This window comes from Microcaecilia unicolor, chromosome 3 (genome assembly GCF_901765095.1).
Source record: "Microcaecilia unicolor chromosome 3, aMicUni1.1, whole genome shotgun sequence".
Lineage (NCBI taxonomy): Eukaryota > Metazoa > Chordata > Amphibia > Gymnophiona > Siphonopidae > Microcaecilia > Microcaecilia unicolor.
This window is the reverse complement of record NC_044033.1, coordinates 149,801,189-149,822,433: the sequence shown is the minus strand read 5'-3', so window position 1 is coordinate 149,822,433 and position 21,245 is coordinate 149,801,189. Positions and strand designations below refer to the sequence as shown.

The 21,245-nt window shown below is 40.0% G+C and overlaps 1 protein-coding gene across 1 annotated transcript in view; it reads left to right on the top strand.

Moving 5' to 3' along the window:
• The window catches only part of KIF26B (kinesin family member 26B), a 799,934-nt gene that overhangs the window by 673,784 nt on the left and 104,905 nt on the right, over positions 1 to 21,245 (top strand). Inside the window, exons 9-10 of the mRNA XM_030196461.1 lie at positions 2,880 to 3,063; positions 6,313 to 6,472. Coding sequence (XP_030052321.1) covers positions 2,880 to 3,063; positions 6,313 to 6,472 — 344 coding nt within the window. The remainder of the gene's footprint in view (positions 1 to 2,879; positions 3,064 to 6,312; positions 6,473 to 21,245) is intronic.

Genomic DNA, 21,245 nt, shown 5'->3' with positions numbered 1-21,245 from the left:
GCCTGTTTGAAGATGGTAATTATAGGGAAATCTGGGGAATTTTAGTTGACATGTTTTCTTAAATAAACATATTCCACTGTGGTATAATACATTAATGTATCAGATTAGTTGAGGAGTTGCAGCTGATTTTTCTTTTAAGTATTTTTTATTAACAACATACCAGCAGATAACTTACATGGAGATACTGGTAACAAGAGAATAAATGTTAATGGCATAGCATCAACAAAAAATACAGTTTTAGTTCTGGAACAAATCTTTGTAACCCCTCCCTCTTCCCGCCTGTCCACATCCCTTCTCAATTTATTTTTATACCTAGAGCTGTACAGAGAGAGAAAGAGAGAGAGAGAGAGAGACAATGCAGGACATGGGGGGTTAAGGACAGGGGCAATGCTGATCACAGGGAGAGGGATAGAGACATGGGGGAAATCCAGGAGAGGTCAATGTAGGCACACAAAAGGGAGATGCTGAATATATAGGAGAGAATTGGGACACTGAGAGGGCAGATTCTGGGACACTGAGAGGGCAGATTCTGAACATGGAGGAAGGGATAGTGACGGGGACATAGAGGGGAGATGCTGGACAAGAGAGATAGGGATGCAGAGGAAAGATGAATGGTGGACATGGAGAGAGAGGAAATATCAAATGGACAGGAGATCCTGCAAAAACAGGAACAAACAGATAAAAGCAGAAAAGAGACACTGGAACAAAAGCAAATTTTTAAAAAAGCTCAGACAACAAAGGTAGAAACAAGTATTTTATTTAGAATTTATTAATTGGAATATGTTAGCTTTTGGAAATGTAGACAAAACATGAACAAAATCCTCATGAAGAAGTTAATATAACAAAATGGCAAGGATAACCTAGAAAGAGTCAGGATAGTCCAAGGACGAGTGCAAAAAACTTCTAGTTGAAAAAAAGTGCTTTATTAATGTCCATTACAAGTCCATAAAACCACAATCATGTACTCATAAAGGGCTGACATACAATGATTGCAGAACAGATGTCTCAATTGAAGAGCAAATACTCAATATGGCTTTGTTTCAGTAAAAATGACTGTGTCAATAGTCATGGTGCCCGTAAATTGGACCTTGGCATGGGTGATTTTGTGTCATCCAAATGTTTCTGCAGAGAGAAAGAGAGAAAGAGGTAGACTTGATGTAGACAAGTGGTATGAGAGAGCGAGGCAGACTGGCTGCAGGGCCTCTATGGAGGGGCAGGCATCATCTTCATACACTTTTCTCAATTCACTTTAACTTATATATACACTGAAGTTTTCTACTGTTTCATGTTCTTGCCACTTTATTCTTTGACATATGATACATATCTAATATCTAAATGTAATAAAAGGGATTACTTGCACCTGTTTTACTGACCTTTCTTTCTGTATGTTGACGATTATGGATGTTGGCCAGGCCGGCCCCACCCCTGACCTCCCCTTTAGCCTCCCCAAACAGCTGGGCCACCGACCGCCTATGGATTCGGAGTACTTTATTTTTCAACAGAATAGAGCTCCAGTGCATTGAGCTCTCAAACCAGTTGAGCACTTAATTAATGAAACTCCAGAATTCATTAAGCCAAGAGCTCAGTGGCATCGAAAACTTTGTCAGTGTGTCAAGGTTGAAGGAGGACGCGTTGAACACAAATTATGAATTAACTAAGAAAAATCCCCATTATACTAATGTATTTTCAAAGGTCATACTAAATGTTTAAACAATTGCAAAGTATTATGAAACTATGTAAGCGGTCCTGTTATTTCCAGACACCTTGTACATATTAATTTAAGTACTGACGCCAGCACTTAAATTAATACTGTCATCATTATGGCTTTAAATGCACCTCTGTCTGGTTACTTTAGGGAGCCAAAATGTGGTCATTTTTCTGAAAATCAGTCTGCTTGTTATAGTGATGCAGAAAAGAAAGAAGGCAACATCAGAGTCTAGAAACTGTCAATGATTATAGGTTAGTGTTGCCTAGTCTATGCCAAACCTATTGGGAAGTAACCCATGAAAGTGCTTTTTACTTTTTGTCTCGTTATCTCAGGAAGAACCTTCCCCTTGACCTTAAAGCAGAATCATTCTGGAAAATTTTCAAGACTAACTTAAAGATCTACCTTTTTTTTAGAGCATTCCAACAGTGAATCTAGCAGGAACCGGAGATCCCAGTGCAGAAATATGGATTTTTTAAAATATTTGTTTGATCCTATGTGTGTTTGTTCTGTGTCCTATAATTTTATGGCATTCTTTTTCATACCTTTTTCTGCTTTTCTGAATTTTTTAAAAAGTAAAATCGCCTTGACTTACATGTTAAAAAAAAAAACGATCCATCAAATTTTAATAAACTTAAGGGTCCTTTTACAAAGGCGCGCTGAAAAATGGCTTGCGGTAGTATAGGCATGGGTTTTGGGCGCGCCGATCCATTTTTTAGTGCGCCTGTAAAAATGGCCTTTTTAAAAAATTTTTCCCGAAAACGGACATGCGGCAAAATAAAAATTGCCGTATGTCCATTTTGGGTCTGAGACCTTACCGCCAGCCATTGACCTAGTAAAAAAGACTCACACGGTAACCAGGCGGTAATGACCTATGCGCATGAAATTCCACTTGGCGTGCGTCCGTTACGCATGCCCGAAAATAAAAAATATTTTTCGTATGCGCATATTGGACTCATGCCAAAAATGAAATTACCACAAGAGCAACACAGTAGTCGGGCGGTAACACCATTTTGGCGTGCGTTGGGCGTGCATAGATGCTTACACGGCTTAGTAAAAGGATCTCATAAACTTTACGATATGGGGAATCTGACTGGAATGGTAGAATTGACTTTCAGGCACAGAAAGAAAGCCTCTTCTCTAATGTCATTTTTGCTGTGGTATGATCTTGCAGCTTCAGAATCAGAGTGAACTCCGTGCCCCCACGGCGGAGAAAGCTGCCTTCTTCCTAGACGCTGCCATTGCCTCCCGGCGTAGCAGCCAGCGGGACTGTGATGAGGAAGACCATAGGAACTCCCACATGCTCTTCACTCTGCACATTTACCAGTACCGAATGGAAAAGTCTGGGAAAGGGGGAAGTAAGTAAACTGAAGTTTCTCAAACTTACAGGAAGTAAAATGTGGAACCATTTGAAAATCAGGAGCCAGCTTCAAAATTTACCAGGTGCCTTTTTATAATAGATTTATAATAAGATTTCCCACTGCACTTTGAACTGTTTTGTTTGCCTCAGGTCAGGACTATACCAAGGGCTGTATGTGCGGTGCGGCTGCATAGGGCACAAATAAATGAAAATTAAAAAAAATAATAATAATTATGGGTGCAAAAATTGCTCTCAGACCACCCCTCTCCTCTCATTGGCAGTGGTGAAGGGGGCAGGGTGATGTTGGGGGGGGGGGGGGGGGTTGCAGGGTGCCAGTGGCAGGGTGCAGCTATAGCTCCGTATGATCCTACCTCATATTGAAAGTATGTAGATCTAGTTCATCTTTCAGCTCTAGAATTTGTTGCCAGAGGATGTGGTAACAGTTAGCTTAGCAGGATTTAATAAAGGTTTGGATATCTTCCTAAAAGAAAAGTTCATAAGCCATTATTAAGATGGGCTTGGGAAAATCCACTGCTTATTTCTGGAATTAGCAGCATAAAATGTATTATACTGTTTTGTGATCTTGCCAGGTACTTGTGACCTGGACTGGCCACTGTTGGAAACAGGATACTGGGCTTGATGGACCTTTGGTCTGTCCCAGTATGGAAATGCTTATGTTCTTATGTGGAAATCAAATTGCAGTTTTGAGGTTTGCCTAATGGATGTATTCAGCATTCGTACTAAATCAGGAGAGTCAGTTATACTAGATTGCTGAGCTGGTGGCATTTTCTCTCGCAGCCAAAGTTGCCATCTCAAAACAAACAGGCTGATCTGGCCTTGGATTTACCTTTGCATGCGTGGACATTTAGGAGGAAATTTTATAAAAGGACACTTCTATGACAGACCCAAAAAAGGTGTTTATTTTAAGCATGTTGTATAAAGGCAACATAGATGCCAGTGTGCCTTTACAAAATAGCTGCCAGAGCCAGCCACAGTAGTTCACAACTGCCCACATAGAAATTTACAACTGTGACGAAGCAGATGTGTGTATATTGTCGCTGTATGGATAGCAGTCAATAGTGAATGCGTATATTCAGTTCTCCTGGCTGTCTGTATAATGGCACTAAATAATCTATATTTTTAAAAAGCAGCGACTGGCATTTGAAAAACATATTGACTGTTCCTTCTGAAAATACACACAAAGGTTTCTTCAAGGACAAACAGGATATAACATCCTCAATATTGGCCAATGTCATGTAATGGAGCCCAGCGTAGTGCAGTGAGTGGCAAGCACTAGGTTTTTAGATCTAGCACAGACTGCATCATTGTGCAGGACCACCTCCAATTTTTTTTATCCCTGTGGAGCCCCCAAGATGCATCTCTCCACAGTCTGGTATTTTTCTTGATAGTGTGAGTAGCTTTTTCACATTGGTAACATTTGGCTGCTTCAGTGAGTTCTCTCCCTCCCTCTAGTTTACTCTAATTAAGCTGATGGATCTCTCAGGTTTTCTTCATTTTTTTTTCACATGTCCGCAGCCTGCTGCAGTTCAGGTGCATCAAGCGACATCAGTTTCCGGTGACCAGCATTGAATATCTGGGTGTTTTTTTGGTTGGTTTAAATTTTAACAGGCCAAGCCAATATTCAGCACTGGCCGGTTAAGTTTATACTGGCCAAAGATATTCCAATTATTTTGGTGGCCTAATTTGACATCCAAACTTAGCTGGCGATGCACTGAATATTAGCAAATATCCATTTATATTGCGTGATATAATTGGCTATCTGCTAAATGCTAACCAACAATATTCAGCGGTAGATAACCGGCTATCTCTCGATGAATATTGCTGGATAGCCACTTAAGTTGGGCAGACTGGATGGACCATGCAGGTCTTTTTCTGCCGTCATCTACTATGTTACTATGTTAAGTGCCATTTAAGCAGCCAGGAGCCGTCCCTGGCCGGTTAAATGGTTTTAAATATTGGGCAGAGAGAAGCCATAATAATTAATATGCATGGTGACCATAGGTGACAATTATGGGACTTAATGCACTTCAGTGACAACATCTATCCGGTCAATATTCAGCCAAGTGCAGTCAACCATCTCGAGCTAAATTAGGCCCTGGACCTTGTTCTGGGTACTGTCAGTGAATATTGGCATCTGACCAGACTTGTGTGCACTCTGTAAAAGAGTGTACATTGGGCTAGATTCTATATATGGCACCAAAAAAATCAGCGCCAAAGAAAGCGCTATTCTGTAAGTCACGCTTAAAGTTCAGTACGGTTTATACAATAGTGCTTAAGCCCGAGAATTGTGGCTAACTTTAGGTGCAGCCATTTGCACCAACTAAAACATGGTGCAAATGTACATGCCTAAATTAGGGTGTATCCCCGTTATTCTATAACACGCGTAAATTTTAGGAACATCCCCATTATGCCAATGGCCAACCCATTTCCACGCCCCCGTTTACAGTAGAGGAGAAGGGGACAGACAAGAGAGATTTATCCACAGAACGGGTTACTCGAGAGGGGGCGTAGGGAGAGACAAGAGTGGAGAGGTACTGGGGAGCGGTAGAGTGAAGTCACTTATAAGTCAGTAAGAGAAGTTTGAATTGAATGCGGAAACGGATAGGGAGCCATTACATGCATTATTGACAGCACACACACCTCTACATGTGTAACCCATGGGGTAACTTTATAAAAAGCTGTTCACACATGAGAGAGGTTTATACAGTTACCTCATATTACATTTTTAATATGAGTAGCATATAACTGATGCCGTCTTAATATTGTATATAAAGAACTGTATCGAATAAGCTCTCATTGTTCAAATGTGGTGTTGTTACCGTTATTCTAATTTAAAACCCAGTAAGGTGTATCGACCTCAAAAGTTAAACTCACCATCTGAACCAGTGACATTAAGTGCTAAGTATGGTTATCATGTTCATTTGCAACACTGAGTAATTCTTATTTTTTTCAGCTGGCATTTCTTTCATTTCAAATAGTCACATAAATCGGATAGCTGTGGATAGAAAAGACAAAATGGGTGCATGAACTCACAACCAATTGCTTTTTTGTTTCAAGATTATATTGTATTTATGTCTATTGCCTGTAATGTCTCTAGTAAGATACTTTGCCTTAGAAAGCCCTAACAAGAAATGCTTGTGCTTTATCAGGAAACCCTTTCAACAGGGATAAGTGCAATTTATGAACCACCCAAGGCTAATCACTTTCTCATTTCCATATATGGCAGTGTCTGGAGGTCGCAGTCGCCTACATCTAATCGACTTGGGGAGCTGTGTGAAAGTGCTGAGCAAAAATCGAGATGGAGGATCAGGGCTTTGTCTCTCACTCTCTGCCCTGGGCAATGTCATTCTTGCCCTTGTCAATGGCAGCAAACACATCCCATACAAGTAAGTGATATTAAGAAGAAGAGGGGAGGAACTTATACTGGAGCTCTGGGCCTGTGTGTTGAATGTTAGAAATGTGGGGTACTGACAACTGGGAAACTGATAACATTGAAACGTAAAGGCACTTTATGGTTTAGAGACAGAGTTGGATACCTCCTCCATAATCTCATCCAGTTTTTTAAGCCTTAGAATGTACTCTGATATTTTTGTATTAGTTGCTGAAGACCAAGGGGCAGTCATTCTACTAAAGCAGATCATGACTCTAGCCATATTTCTAGCAGCAAGTGTACAGAAAATTTGCTCTAAAGTACTGAAAGGCAAACTTTGTCTGAGACCTCAGTTCCCACTAGTAGAATGCAAACAATTGTAAAAATAAAAAGAAAGAAAGAAAGACACATTAAAACAAAATGTAATTCTTCCAAAATTTCTCTCAAGACTCCTCTTTTTCTCTTTCATAGAAGAAAAAAGGGGAGCCCAAGCATGGCAAAACATGGCCTTCACTGTACTCAAGGGTCACCCTCTTAAGGGTGATCCAACACCAGCCCCTTTCAACATCTAAGTTTGGAAGCCCTAAGAGTACTAGTAGTAGTACTCACTTGCCCTGTCCTTTTATCCTCACCTCTTTATTCCCTTACCCTTAATTATTCTGTCTGTTTACCTGTCTTATCTAGATTGTAAGCTCTTTGAGCAGGGACTGTCTTTTTGTGTATGGTGTACAGCGCTGCATATGCCTTGTAGCGCTATAGAAATAAGTAGTAGTAGTAGTAGTAGTGGGGGACCTGTTAATAACCCTCAACCAAGAGTTAAATGTTCACCCCTCTCAAAAGTGACCAAAAAAATACATGCCATGCTTACACATGCCAGCCAATCAATCTTTTCAAAATATTCAGCTTCTGTTATAGGAAATCTTATCCTCATATGAAGGTATATTAAATCATACAACAGTGGTTCTCAAACCTGTCCTGGGGGCCCCCCCAGCCCATAAGATTTTCAGGATATCCACAATAAATTTTCATAAGAGAGATTTGCATGCAGCGGAAGCAGTTCATGCAAATCTCTCTCATAAATATTTATTGTTAAACATTATAAACAACTGTTTTACACATTTTAAATACCTTTATTAATTACATAAATATTATAATAACCCTATTTTATCACATTGTTTTAAAATCCAATCAACTCCTTCCAAACATACACACACATCCTAATATCTCATGCATACCCATAAACTACATATAAATAACAATATATAAACCAGGATTACTGCAACAGTGGATTATCAATACTGAACAGCCAACATGCTGCTGTACTGTTCTGATGTGCCGATAGAGATCAATAATATCTCATTTTTTCCACCTCCATTGTCTTTTCAAAGTCAAAATCAACCGTTAAAAAACGGCCTGAAATGTCAGTGTGTCTCTGTCGATTATCTCATCAGAATCTCACCGAGATGGTATTTAAATGCTCTCTCCACATTAGTCTAGTTTGATCATACAGACTAGAAACGCCAAGTTCGCGCAGCTTCATTCCATACTGCCGCGCGGATATTTAATTGAAGATTCAGCTATACAAATGTTTTCAGATACACTTTTTTCACAAGCTGTTTCATATATCGACTAGAACTATTTGGCATACAAATCCAAATTAGAGACTCTGCATGGTGAGAAGACTCCTGACGCAGGCCTCTCCAGCCGAAACACAGCTGTGTCGAGTCCTATTCTCCTTTACCCTGCAATATATTTTTGTGCTTAATAAAGATTTTTAAGTTTTATATCTTTTGTAGTGTCGTCTTTTTATATTTTCATTTTTTATTTTTTACTTTACATTTTTTGTTTTTTTATTTTTTTGTTTTGGTTATCTTCGCTGTTTTGTCTATTGTGTTTTTTGCGAAGACTGGTTTCTTCTGGTTTTTTTTGCAGCAATAAGTGTTGCCATTTACATGTGAGGATGCTTCTAAAACAGGGGTGTCCAACCTCAGCCCTCACTAGGTCAGGTTTTCAGGATTTTCCCAATGAATATGCATCAAATCTATTTGCATACTATGGAGGCAGTACATTCAAATAGAACTCATGCATATTCATTGGGGAAATCCTGAAAACCTGACTGGATTGTGGCCCTCGAGGACCGAGGTTGGACAACCCTGTTCCAAAATAAGGGCCATTGTGTTAAGGTTAAGCACTCAACACTAATTTCCCATTCTCGATAAATGATTGGCTGAAAATATGTGCTTAATTTAGGAACTACAATAGGCTTCTAAATTGAGAGACTCAGCAATCCTTGAATATTAACTTACATGAATGTAAAGTATGTTATAATTTGTCTTAAGTCTAATCCCATCACCACATCTAGCTTAGAAGCTGGTGTTTTGAAGGACCCGTGCAGTTGTCTGCTTCCTAATGTCTAACATCATGTACTGTTCCTCAGAAGTGGCACTTGTTCAGGAGCTGCAGCAGCCCATGCGTACAGTGCACCCTTTCCCCACACTCCACTCTTGGAACCCCTCCCTCTGCACTTCAATATCTTGCAGAAGGGCCTTGTGAGGGAAAGGCAGTTGACACAATTCATGTTCAAAACAGGTATGTAGTTAATGGCAATAAGTCTACATAATTAAAACACCTAATCGCAGGTCTCAAGACTCAGCCCTCCTTATTTACTGAAAAGAGAGACGGCCCATCAGAAGTATATAAAATGCAAAAGTTTATTTAGCAGAGCAATTTAAATAAATAGCAAACAGCAGAAAAGACTCTTGGAACATTTTCTAAGTATCATTAATTCCTTTGATTCCTAATAATAATACTTAAGACTTAACACACATTTCAATTTCTGGTAAAAACCAGCTAACTAAACTCAGATGTAAATATGATCACAGAACTTAAAGCATACAATCTGCAGATGGCAAATGCAATCTTTTCCTCTCTCAATGCTGATGGGAACACGAACAGCAGCAGGCCTGGTGACAGGAGGTTATACCTTGAGGTGATACTCTGGGGTTGCCTTTTTTTGACTGGTCTTTGCATCTCTCTCTCTCTCTCTGTATATATATATACAGAGAGAAAGAGAAATATAGATATAAATAGATATATAGATGTATATGATAGAGATAGATGTATTGTTTGTTATCAATCATCTGTGGGTACATTTTCCTTACGCACTTGTCAAAATGAAAGTATGTGCCTACTTTTATTTTGAAAACTGGTTCTAAGTCCACAGGTAAAAAGTGCTCGCAGGCACTGCAGTTATGCAGGAAGTATGAAAATTGCTCCTCTCCTCCCATATTAAGCTTTAATGTCTAGTATGCTAAAATCATGAAATGAAGAATGCAGTGGTTTTGTAAATGACCATGGTAAACTGAACGTGGCCATTCTTAATACCGCGTTGTCCTCTACAGCCTGCATTAACTGGCTCTGAGAAATGTGAGTCATTTAACATGAGTTGCAAGGGACATATTGCAAGGAGGAATTGGGGGATGTTCTTAAATGCAAATGCTCTCTATTCCCCACCTATTAAGATAAATAGTAGAACCTCAAGACCATAATCCTCAACCTCCACACACCAAAAGGGGTCTTCTAGTTCTCCATTCCTGAACACTGAAAGGATTGGCCACTGTTTGAAACAGGATGCTGGGCTTGATGGACCTTTGGTCTGTCCCAGTATGGCAATACTTATGTGCTTATCCAAATTGTACTGCCAGCAGTCTGAAGCAGGGATAGACAATGTTTAGTCCCCATAGACAGCAGTCCACTCAAGTTTTCAGGATATTCCCAATACAAATAGATCTGTATACAATTAATGCGACATGCTTGCAGACTTACGTCCTACATATTTGTTACGGTAGCAATATTCCCAAAACCCAAATAAATTTGTATCAACAATGGACTGGAGGTTGCCTACCTCTACTTTGACGTCCACACTAAAGCATGTGCAGGTAAAAGTATCATCTCTGGAGAAAGTTTGATATAAAAGGGGTTGGAAAGAGCATGGAATTTTGTATGATTTTTTTTCAAGGGGTGGGAGTCTAGAGACCTAATGTGTTGTTTCAGAAGATGAGGGTTTTATACCTGGGGGGGATCCAAAAATATAAGCATTGCCATACTGGGACAGACTGAAAGTCCATCAAGCCCAGCATCCTGTTTTCAGCAGTGTCCAATCCAGGTTACAAGTACCTGGCAAGATCCCAAAACAGTGTAATACATTTTATGCTGCTTATTCTAGAAATAGCAGTGGATTTTCCCCAAGTCCATCTTGATAATGGCTTATGGAGTTTTCTTTTAGGAAGTTATCCAAACCTTTTTTTAAACCCGCTAAGCTAACTGCTTTTACCACATTCTCTGGCAACAAATTTTAGAGTTTAATTATCTGTCGAATGAAGAAATATTTTCTCCAATTTGTTTTAAATTTACTACTTTGTAGCTTCATTGCGTACCTCTCGTCCTAGTATTTTTGGATAGAGTAAACAAGGGATTCACATCTATCCATTCCACTCCACTCATTATTTTACAGACCTCTATCATATCGCCCCTCAGCCGTCTTTTCTCCAAGCTGAAGAGCCCTAGCCTCTTTAGCCTTTCCTTATAGGGAAGTTGTCCCATCCTCTTTATCATTTTCATTGCCAATTTCAGTTGGGTGCTGAATCTATACTTTCTAAGTTGTATTTAACTTTTCATCCTTAGATAGATAGAGTTAAGCCTCACAGGTGTTAAACAAACTATAGTACATTCAATATTAATACCTAATGAGGTCATTAACATTTTAAAAGTTATTTGCATGCATACTGGTGTCACCCTTTGGGAATGTGCAGCTCAATATGCACTAAAACAGCACTTGTTAATGCAGTTTATACTTGAGTATTAGCAAATATCTACTAACATAAGCTGCAATTCTAGCACCTCTTGGTACATTGGCTCCCAAGTGTCTGAATATAAGGGAAATGGATTTGTATTGTAAAACTATTATAGAGGAAAAGGCTAGAAATCTAAATGCTAGTACTGATTACATTTTGTTAGATTAATGTGGGCTGTTCTCTAATGGGAAATACAGTATTTACTCTGATTTGTGTGGTAATCTTTACTGCAAGTAAAAAGAATAAAACATTACATTGCAGAATTTACTTTACATCTGTATTATCTGCTTGTGAATTCCAAGATGAATGCCTCTCTTAAGTCCCCAAATGACTTGAGATACCAGCGTACAGCTCATCGTTCCCAAAAAAAACCCCCTCTGGTTACCAGGCAACAGCTGTGGTGATAATTTATAGTAATGCAGTTTTAGAAGTCATAAGTTTTAATACATTTTAATGAACGTAAGGATGCAGAATCACAGTTCTTGGAAACATACAGATGAATGCAAATTGTCCACTTATTGTGCTATGACTTTCAGCTGGTACGTGAAGCTCTTAGACCTTCCCAATTGCTGTCCTTTCCCAGCATCCTAGTCCTCCTTTCATTTACTCTCTAGTCCCTCATTTCCGTTCTCATACTCACCACTTCCCACAACATCATCTGCTTTCCACGGACTCATTCCCTCACCAGTCCCAGCTCCTTCCTTATCACTCAAATGCTCCTGGAATTCATCCTCTTTCTACTCTGTTACCATATATCCAGCTTCCTATTCCTAGGGTTACCATATGGCTCCAGAAAAAGGAGGACGGATTGAGCCAGCTGGGTTTTACTTCCATTGCTTTCCATTGAAATCAATGGAAGTAAAACCCGGCTGGCTCAATTACTTCCATTTAAAGCAATTGCTTTCCATTGAAAGCAATGGAAGTAAAACCCGGCATTGAAAGCAATGGAAGTAAAACCCGACTGGCTCAATCCGTCCTCCTTTTTCTGGAGCCATAAGGTAACCCTACCTATTCCCCCTCTTTCAACTCCAATCTCCAGTCCCCTGTGTTTTCTCACTCCCCTCTCAACTTCTTCCTATACCCTCAAGATCCTTCACACTATCTCTCCCAGATACTCTTCCCCTCTATCTCAAGACTCTTGCTTTCACACTTGCCAGCTTCAGATGCTACTTCCCCTCCCCCCTTCAAATACTCTTCCCCTTTCTCACCCCATTCCTTTAATCATTTTCCACCTTGACACCTGATTTTTACATCAGTACATAAGTATTGCCACACTGGGACAGACCAAAGGTCCATCAAGCCCAGCATCCTGTTTCCAGCAGTGTCCAATCCAGGTCACAAATACCTGGCAAGATCCCGAAAAAGTTCAATACATTTTATGCTGCTTATCCCAGAAATAAGCAGTGGATTTTCCCCAAGTCAATTTAATAATGGTATATGGACTTTTCCTTTAGGAAGCCATCCAGACCTTTTTTAAACCCGGCTAAGCTAACTGCCTTTACCACATTTTCTGGCAACAAATTCCAGAGTTTAATTACATGTTGAGTGAAGAAACATTTTCTCCAATTCGTACTAAATTTACTACTTTGTAGCTTCATTGCATGCCCCCTAGTCCTAGTATTTTTGGAAAGAGTAAATAAACGATTCACCCCTTCCACTCCACTCATTATTTTATAGATTTCTATCATATCTTCCCTCAGCCATCTTTTCTCCAAGCTGAACAGCCCTAGATGCTTCAGTCTTTCCTCATAGGGAAGTCATCCCATCCAGGGGTATAGCTACGTGGGGGCATGGGCCCCCGTAGATTTTGCCCTGGCCCCCCCTACCGCCAACCCTCCCCCGCCGCCGTTGTGTACCTTTGCTGGCGGGGGTGCCCAACCCCCACCAGCCGAAGTCCTCTTCTCAGGCGCGGCCGCGTTGCTGATCTGCAAAGGCAGGCTTCTGTTTCTATGAGTGACGTCCTGCGCGTTGTACATTGTACGTGCAGGACATCAGACAAGAAGCTAATATCTGGTTTGACATCTTTACAATGTAGGATCTGGACCTTAGGAATCCGTTGAACCATGCTGCAACTTCTCTGTAAATTTTCATGTTGTTGAGTAGGGCTATTAGTTTTGAGTGATCTACTAGGTCGAACACGCTTGACATATCGAATTGTTGTAAAAATATATTCTGTCCTTGGCATATTAGGCTTCTGAACTTCATTATCAGGGTGGTTATGACAGTCTCAGTGCTGTGTTCTGGTCTGAAACCTGGTTGGGAGTTGTGAAAGACTAAGAAATGTGTCAGGCATTCCATTAGTTGCTGTGTTACCAGACCCTCCATCGTTTTGGTCAGTAATGGTATTGAGGCCACTGGTCTGTAGTTTGTGATGTTGTTGATCTTGCTGGATGAGATTTTGGGGATTGGGGTGAGTACGATTTCACCTTTGCCTTTTGGGAATTGACCTCTTTTAAACATATATGTGAAGTGTTTGGTGAGGCAATTGTTTAAACAATTCTAGTGGGTCTTTCATCATGTAGTTGAGGCATTTGTCTAGCAGGCAGTGTGCGTATTTTGTCAGTAATGTCGTTACTGTGTTTACTTTGGGTGTTTTGAAAGAGGTCCATATTCTGTCTGCCACAGAGTGGACATTGCTTGTTTCACATTCTTGTAAAAAGTCTGTGATGGGTGTTTGTGGGGATTTTTAGGTTTGATCTTCTTTTTGTTAGTTTGTGTTCAAAATATTGTGTGAGCTCATCTGCAGTGATGTTTTAGTTGTTGCTAGTATGTCTTGGGTTTTCAGTAGGCTGTTTATGAGTTTGAATATTTTTTTTCGTGTTGGTCTGGTCTGGCTTGGCATATGTGCTGTAATATTCTGCTTTAGCTTTCTTTATTTCAGAACAAAACCATTAAATTTGTAATCCAACTTGATACCTTACAACAGTAAGTCCAGAGCCAAACTCAGGGATGTGGTGTAAATCCTTCAGTTCAATTTGTAAATCCTACAGTATGTACATATTTACAACTCCTCCTGTCGTTTACCCATCCCTTCTGGGTGAAACAATCTAAGGCTGTTCCTGCAGCAATGGTGCAACAAGCGATCTTCTCCCTTGACCAGAGTCCCTGGTCTGTCCACTCTTTTCCCCAAGGTGTACCCCTCTGAGCTACTACGTTGAGCTCCAACAGAATCTATCCTGCTCCCACTCCGAGGCTGGGATCCTCTACTTCCTACCTGGAGCACTTCACCACATCACGGTTACTGCTTTGACTGGCAGAAACCTCTCCATATCAAGTTTAGAATTCTTATATGAGCACACAGAGCTTTCTACATTGAGCTTCTGACCTGCTTGTTTGATTTAATAATAATAATACCCTGCATTACAATTTGAGCCCTCTATTTGCAAGATCAACATTGTCTAGTGGACCCAACAACTGAAAATGGGGCTAGACACTACCCCTCAATTTGCATTATTGTTCTTAGCTCCACCTTTATGCAAGTCACTGCCTCAGTACCTCGGAGCTGCGGCTGCCTTAAAAAAATTAAATTAGGTCTAAAAAAGTAAATATTTTCGTTACTTTTCAGGGAAGAGAGGTAGAGGAGGCTTTGAGAATGCTCCAGTGGGGGGTTTTCTGTGTCTGTTTTTCTTTTTTTTTACTGTTATGTGCAATGTGACTCACTCTGATATTTTCAGGAAGGGTGATATAGCAAATAAACACAATAATTTGGGATACTGCTGAAAACATCCTCACATTATTTAAAACATATATGATAGTCTGGATGACATCATATTTTCCTTTGTTCTTGGGAAATTTATCACCTACAACCTCCTTGATTTGCCTCATACCATTTTCTTTGCAGCCGTTCATTGCATTTGGCATGTCTGGGTTTTTCTGTCTCACATGTAATTAATAATGGCTTCTTTCCATTTATTCCCCTGGCTGTCCTTTCACTGATGGAAGCACAATTCTGTCTTTCAATTTCAAAACTCATCTGCTGTCATGATCATGTCTGTTCATTTTCAAGAAGAAGATCTGATTGGCCATTGAGCTTTCTAAATGAAAGGTAGGGGTGAGCGGGAGTTGATTAATCTTTCAAAACCACACAGTTCAACTCAGTGCGCTATTTATTATTCTAAATGAACAAGTTCATTCAGCAGAGAATAATTCCGTATATCACAATGGAGACTTTTCCTTGCTGCTGTAAGGTAACTTGAAGGTTGCACAGGGTGAGTGATGACGTTTTTGTCTATCTGCATTTCTGTTTGAACAGAGATGCCTAAATAAACTTCAGGCAACAGGCTGTCTTGTAGCAGAAGACACTATTTCTTATCTTCTGCTACAAAGCTGCATTGGCTGGCTAGAAGCCAACACAGACTTCACTGCGGTAGAACCACGATAAGACCATTTTGCTTGGAAATAATCAGTCATTGAACTAGTTGTGGTTTTTATTTTTATTCCAAGAGGCAGGCCTCAGTGAATGCTCAAGCAGATTGTTCTTCAAATGAGGCTGTTCAATCAGCTCTTAACTGGATGTGTCATCAAGTGTTAATACCCAGAAAGACAGTGAATAAAGTGTCCAGGACCCAGCTAATTTTTCAATATGTTCATTGACAGTCTGAGTAAATGGGATGTTTAACAAGTGTACCAGAAGTAGAATACTTTATTTAGTTAGTTAGTTATTTATTTATTTAGTTAGTTAGTTAGTTGTTTATTTATTGTGATTTCTTAACCGCCCTTATGTAGAGATTCACCCAAGGCAGTGTATAGCAAGTACAGTTTGATATAAAACTTACAATTTTTGTTAACAGCATAACAATAATGAAATGTTCACATTAAATATTTATAGAGATGAGCCACATCAAAATACCTTATACCAAATTTAGTCAGCCTGTTTTTGTATGACTTAGAGGAGGATAATCGAACGGGGGGCGCCCATCTCTAAGGACGGCCCCCCATAAAGGGGCTGGGCAACCCATATTATCGAAACAAGATGGACGTCCATCTTTCGTTTCGATAATACAGTTGGGGACGCCCAAATCATGAAATTTAGGTCAACCTTAGAGATGGTTGTCCCCGGTTTTTGGTGATAATGGAAAGCGAGGACCCCCATCTTAGAAACGACCAAATCCAAGCCATTTGGTTGTGGGAGGAGCCAGCATTCGTAATGCACAGGTCCCACTAACTGAATGGAAAAAGCCCTTCCCTTACTGGAAGGAACGGGCATGCATGAAGGAAATTGCATGCAAATGAGCTGCTTGCTGTTAGCAGTAGCGGCGAGGGCTGTTTTTGTCTCGTACCAGGGCCCTTTTTACTGTAGTGGGTAAAAAGCCCCTATAAAAGACATGGCCATCCAGTAAGATTATGCTTATCGCATGGCCATGTGGGGGGGAGCACTTACTACCATCTATTGAGGTGGCAGTAAGGGCTCCCACGGTAACCCGGCGGTTGCAAGGCAGTGCGGGGTACTACCCAATTACCATTGGGTTGGTGCCACGCTAGAAAATATGGAATTATTTTCTGTAGTGCCAGAAATGGCACCAGTTCAAGGCGTAACTACTACTGGCGGCCATGTTGGGCTGGTGGTAGTTCGTTGCCATGTTGCAACCCTTTAGTAAAATGGCCACATACTGTGTTATTGTAGGTCGCTATTTCTGATGGTCCAAAAAATTTTTCTTTCAAAAAAAAGTTTTCCGTTGTATTGAAGAAGTTGAAATATAAAAATTGTATGAATGCATGAACGACAAATAGCTATTAGTTGAATCTGCTGTGACTGGTATATTGTCGTGTGGTGATGACCTTGCAGCATACTGCAGTCAAGGGAACACTCAGTCTTCCTGTATAGAGTGCAATGCTCTGATTGAATAAAATAAAGAAATGGTATTTTGTAAGTATTCAGGCACCGTTCCACACAGTACAGAATGCTGTACATTTACACATTCAAGTTGCAAATAAATTCAAGCTCCCAGGTATAAAATTACCCTTTATACAGATAGTGCTACTAAAAACGTTCTCTGACATATCTGGTTATTTCTATATGGTGCTGGGGTGGACTGAAGACAGAGCATGGATATTTCGCTCAGCTACACCCATAACATTGATAGAATAGAAACAGAGAAAAATTAAGGCAGATAAAAACCATATGGCCTTTCCAGTCTGCCGATCCATGAACTCTGTTCTCCCTTTCACTCCTTTACAGGGCCTATGTACATATTCCCCCCCAATATAAGCATTTAACCAGCCAGGATCAGAACCTGGCCGGTTAAGTGCCCCAAAACCTGCTATGCACAAATTTTCAGCGGGACATGGCAGGCCATGACCCGCTGAAAATTTGTGTCTAGTGGCTAGCCAGTTATATCAAATGATAGATTGTAATTAGATTGTAAGCTCTGTCGAGCAGGGACTGTCTCTTTATGTTCAATTGTACAGCGCTGCGTACGTCTAGTAGCGCTATAGAAATGATAAGTAGTAGTAGTAGTAATATAACTGTTTATCCGCCGATTTTTAGTGCATGTTTGGCAGCCCTATTTGGCTACATGAATACCAGACCTATCCTTGGCCAGTTCAACCGGCCAGTGCTCAAGATCGGCTTTGCTGGTTAAGTTTGAACCGGCAAAAAATAAACCAGATATTCAATGCCAGTCACCGATATTCACTTTTTATCCATATAGCTATGTGGTTTCAGTTACACCACAAAAATTGTTTTCCTCATGTTTACTAACATGGTGTCTGAATATCGCTGCTATCCATGTAGCCAGCAGTGGCAAATGCTGTCCACATACAGTCAGCGCCACAGTCTATCCAAATAGCAGCACTGAATATAGGTAGATTTTTTTTAAAAAGCAACAGCTTGAATTTAAACAAAGAGTTCCTGCATTGTTTATAAATGACCCAAATGTTTATGTGTTTCACGGGGTGTTCTAACAAGACGAATCAGCGGGACAGTGAAATCATAATAAAAGGGAAAAAAATGCTACATGTTTAAGGATTAGAAAAGCTAAAAACTGTTAACAGCCTGGTGATAAGATAGATGTCTTGCGAAGTCCTCTGCATGAAAGGATCTCTTATATCGGCTTAGGCTATGCTTCTTTGATAACATGCTGTCCTGCAAGGTCATAGTCGTCTATACTGAAAGGCAAGAGTGCCTGTTATTATACAGACAATGGGGTGCACAATGGGGCGTTTATTGGGTTAGCAATTCTGTGGAACCTGAGTTCAGCTAAGCTTTGTCCTCCTAGGGATGTAATTACCTGGATATAATCATTATCAAGCTCTCACAATGGTGGTTTGGGAAGTGGATTCTGAATGGGTCTGGTTTGAATTCTTTCTTCAGGAATCATTAATAAAGGTTTTTATGTCCTCCAGAACTCGGAGATCTGACCCAGTTTTGAAAAATGGGATTTCAGTTATTTTTCTAATTCCTTTATATCCTTTTCTGTTTACAACTGAATTATAAAGTCATTTTTCATACTTTTTAAAATTTTAAATGTATTACGTTTATAAAAATTAACTTTGTGATGGAAAATGCATATTAAACAGAAACAACACAACTATAAAAATAGAAGTGTAAGAGAAAAAGAGAATAAAAAAAATATTAAGACATTACGGCTCAATAATTAAACCCCAAGAACAAAGAATTTAAATATGTTAGGATCAATATGCAGTTCTATTTAATTGGGTAAGAGAAGTTTCTGAAACTCCCTCCCAGAACAATTATGCCTAGAACCTACCTATGCCAGGTTTAAAGTTGCCCTTAAGGATCTGTTCCAGCCAGGCCTTTCCAAACTCCTGATACCTCTTTATTCAGCTCCCTCCTCCAACTCTTTCCTCACATTTATCCCTCCTCTGTGATATACTATTAGTACAACTTTTATTTGCCATTGGCTTGCTATTCCTCCCTCCATTCCCCTTTGGATTACTCCCTCTATGACTCATGTCTGCGCCTTACCTATAATTACATCATTGGAGTTCCTTTATTTTATTGTAAACCACCTCGACGCCAGTTCAGGCTTAAGCAGTATATTTATTTATTTTATTTATTTATTGCATTTGTATCCCACATTTTCCCACCTATTTGCAGGCTCAATGTGGCTTACATGATTATGTTAACATTGTCATATCAGGATATCAGATACAGTAGGATTGTGTATAGTTTAAGTAAGGGAGGGTGGAGGATGAAAGGGAGTGATTAGAGTAGTTATAGAGGGTGGGCTTTCATAACTGATTGGGTTGGTGAGGTATATTAGTGATGCTGCTGGTTATCAGATCTCGTTGTAGGCTTTGTTAAAGAAGTATGTCTTCAGAGATTTGCGAAACATAGTTATTTCGTTGATTGTTTTCAAGTCTGTAGGTAGTGCATTCCATAACTGCGTGCTCATGTAGGATAAGGTAGTGGCATGCATCAGCTTGTATTTTAGTCCTTTACAGCTGGGGAAGTGCAGGTTGAGGAATTTGCAGGATGATCTTGTGGCGTTCCTGGGAGGTAGGTCTACGAGGTTGAGCATGTAGATTGGGGCGTCTGCGTGAATGATCTTATGTACAATCGTGCAGATCTTGAACGCAATTCGTTCCTTAAGTGGGAGCCAGTGAAGTTTCTCTCTTAAGGGTTTTGCACTTTCATATTTAGTTTTTCCAAATATGAGTCTGGCGGCAGTATTCTGGGCAGTTTGGAGTTTTTTGATAGTCTATTCTTTACAACCAGCGTACAGTGAGTTACAGTATTCTAGATGACTTATTACCATTGACTGTACCAGGGTGCGGAAGATGTATCTCGGGAAGAACGGTTTTACTCTTTTGAGTTTCCACATGGAGTAGAACATCTTTTTCGTTGTGTTTTTCACGTGGGTATCGTGAGGTTTCGATCAATGGTGACTCCAAGAATTTTCAAGTTTTGAGAGACAGGGAGAGAACAATATGGTGCGATTATGGTGGAGACATTTTTTGTGTTGTGTTGTGAGGTGAGTACAAGGCATTGTGTTTTTTCTGCGTTGAGTTTTAATTGGAATGCATCTGCCCATGTGTGCATTGTGTGGAGGCTTTGGTTGATTTTGTTGGTGATTTCATTTAGATCATGTTTGAATGGGATGTAGATTGTGACGTCATCTGCATATATGTAAGGGTTGAGCTTTTGGTTGGTTAGGAGTTTGGCTAAAGGTATCATCATTAGGTTGAATAAGGTTGGTGAGAGGGGGGATCCTTGGGGGACTCCACATTCAGGTGTCCATATGAGCGATCTGTCCGTGTTCATTGTTACTTGGTATGATCTTGTGGTCAGGAATCCTTTGAACCATTTGATAACTGTGCCTCCTACTCCGAAGTATTCTAGTATATGTAATAGTATTTCATGATTAACCATGTCGAAGGCACTGGACATGTCGAATTGTAGGAGGAGTATGTTGTTACCAGTTGCAATTGCGAGTTTGAATGAGTATATCAAGTCCTGTGTATAAATGTAAAAAATAAATAGTTCTCTGTGGGTCGGGCGCAGCAATTCAGTAACACTTAACCAGAGAGATCCTTAGAATATCTGCTCTGACCACCACGGCTAGTACTGCAGTGATCCAGGGGCAGAGTTATCCAGGCACTGCCAATATTCAGTGCTGTTGTCAGGATATCTATCTGAGCATGTAAGACCACAGAAATAACAGAACAACAATCAATAACCTGTAAACCGTGCTAATAAAACAAAAACCAGAGACTCAATTGGAAGAAAAAAAAAAGAATACACATTATCCTGAAGTGCTACCACCACGGTACCTTATACTGTTAATATTCAAAAGATTGCCTAAACAGCCGTTTTTTGAAACCTTTTTTAAACCTTAGGACAGAGGCCTCCATCCTCTAATCCAATGGAAGTGCGTTCGAAAGAGAAGGTTCTACAATGTTAAAAGCTTTTCTAATTGAAGAGTTAAACTATAGTCTTGAACAAGAAGGGATAACTAGAAAATTCACTTGTGA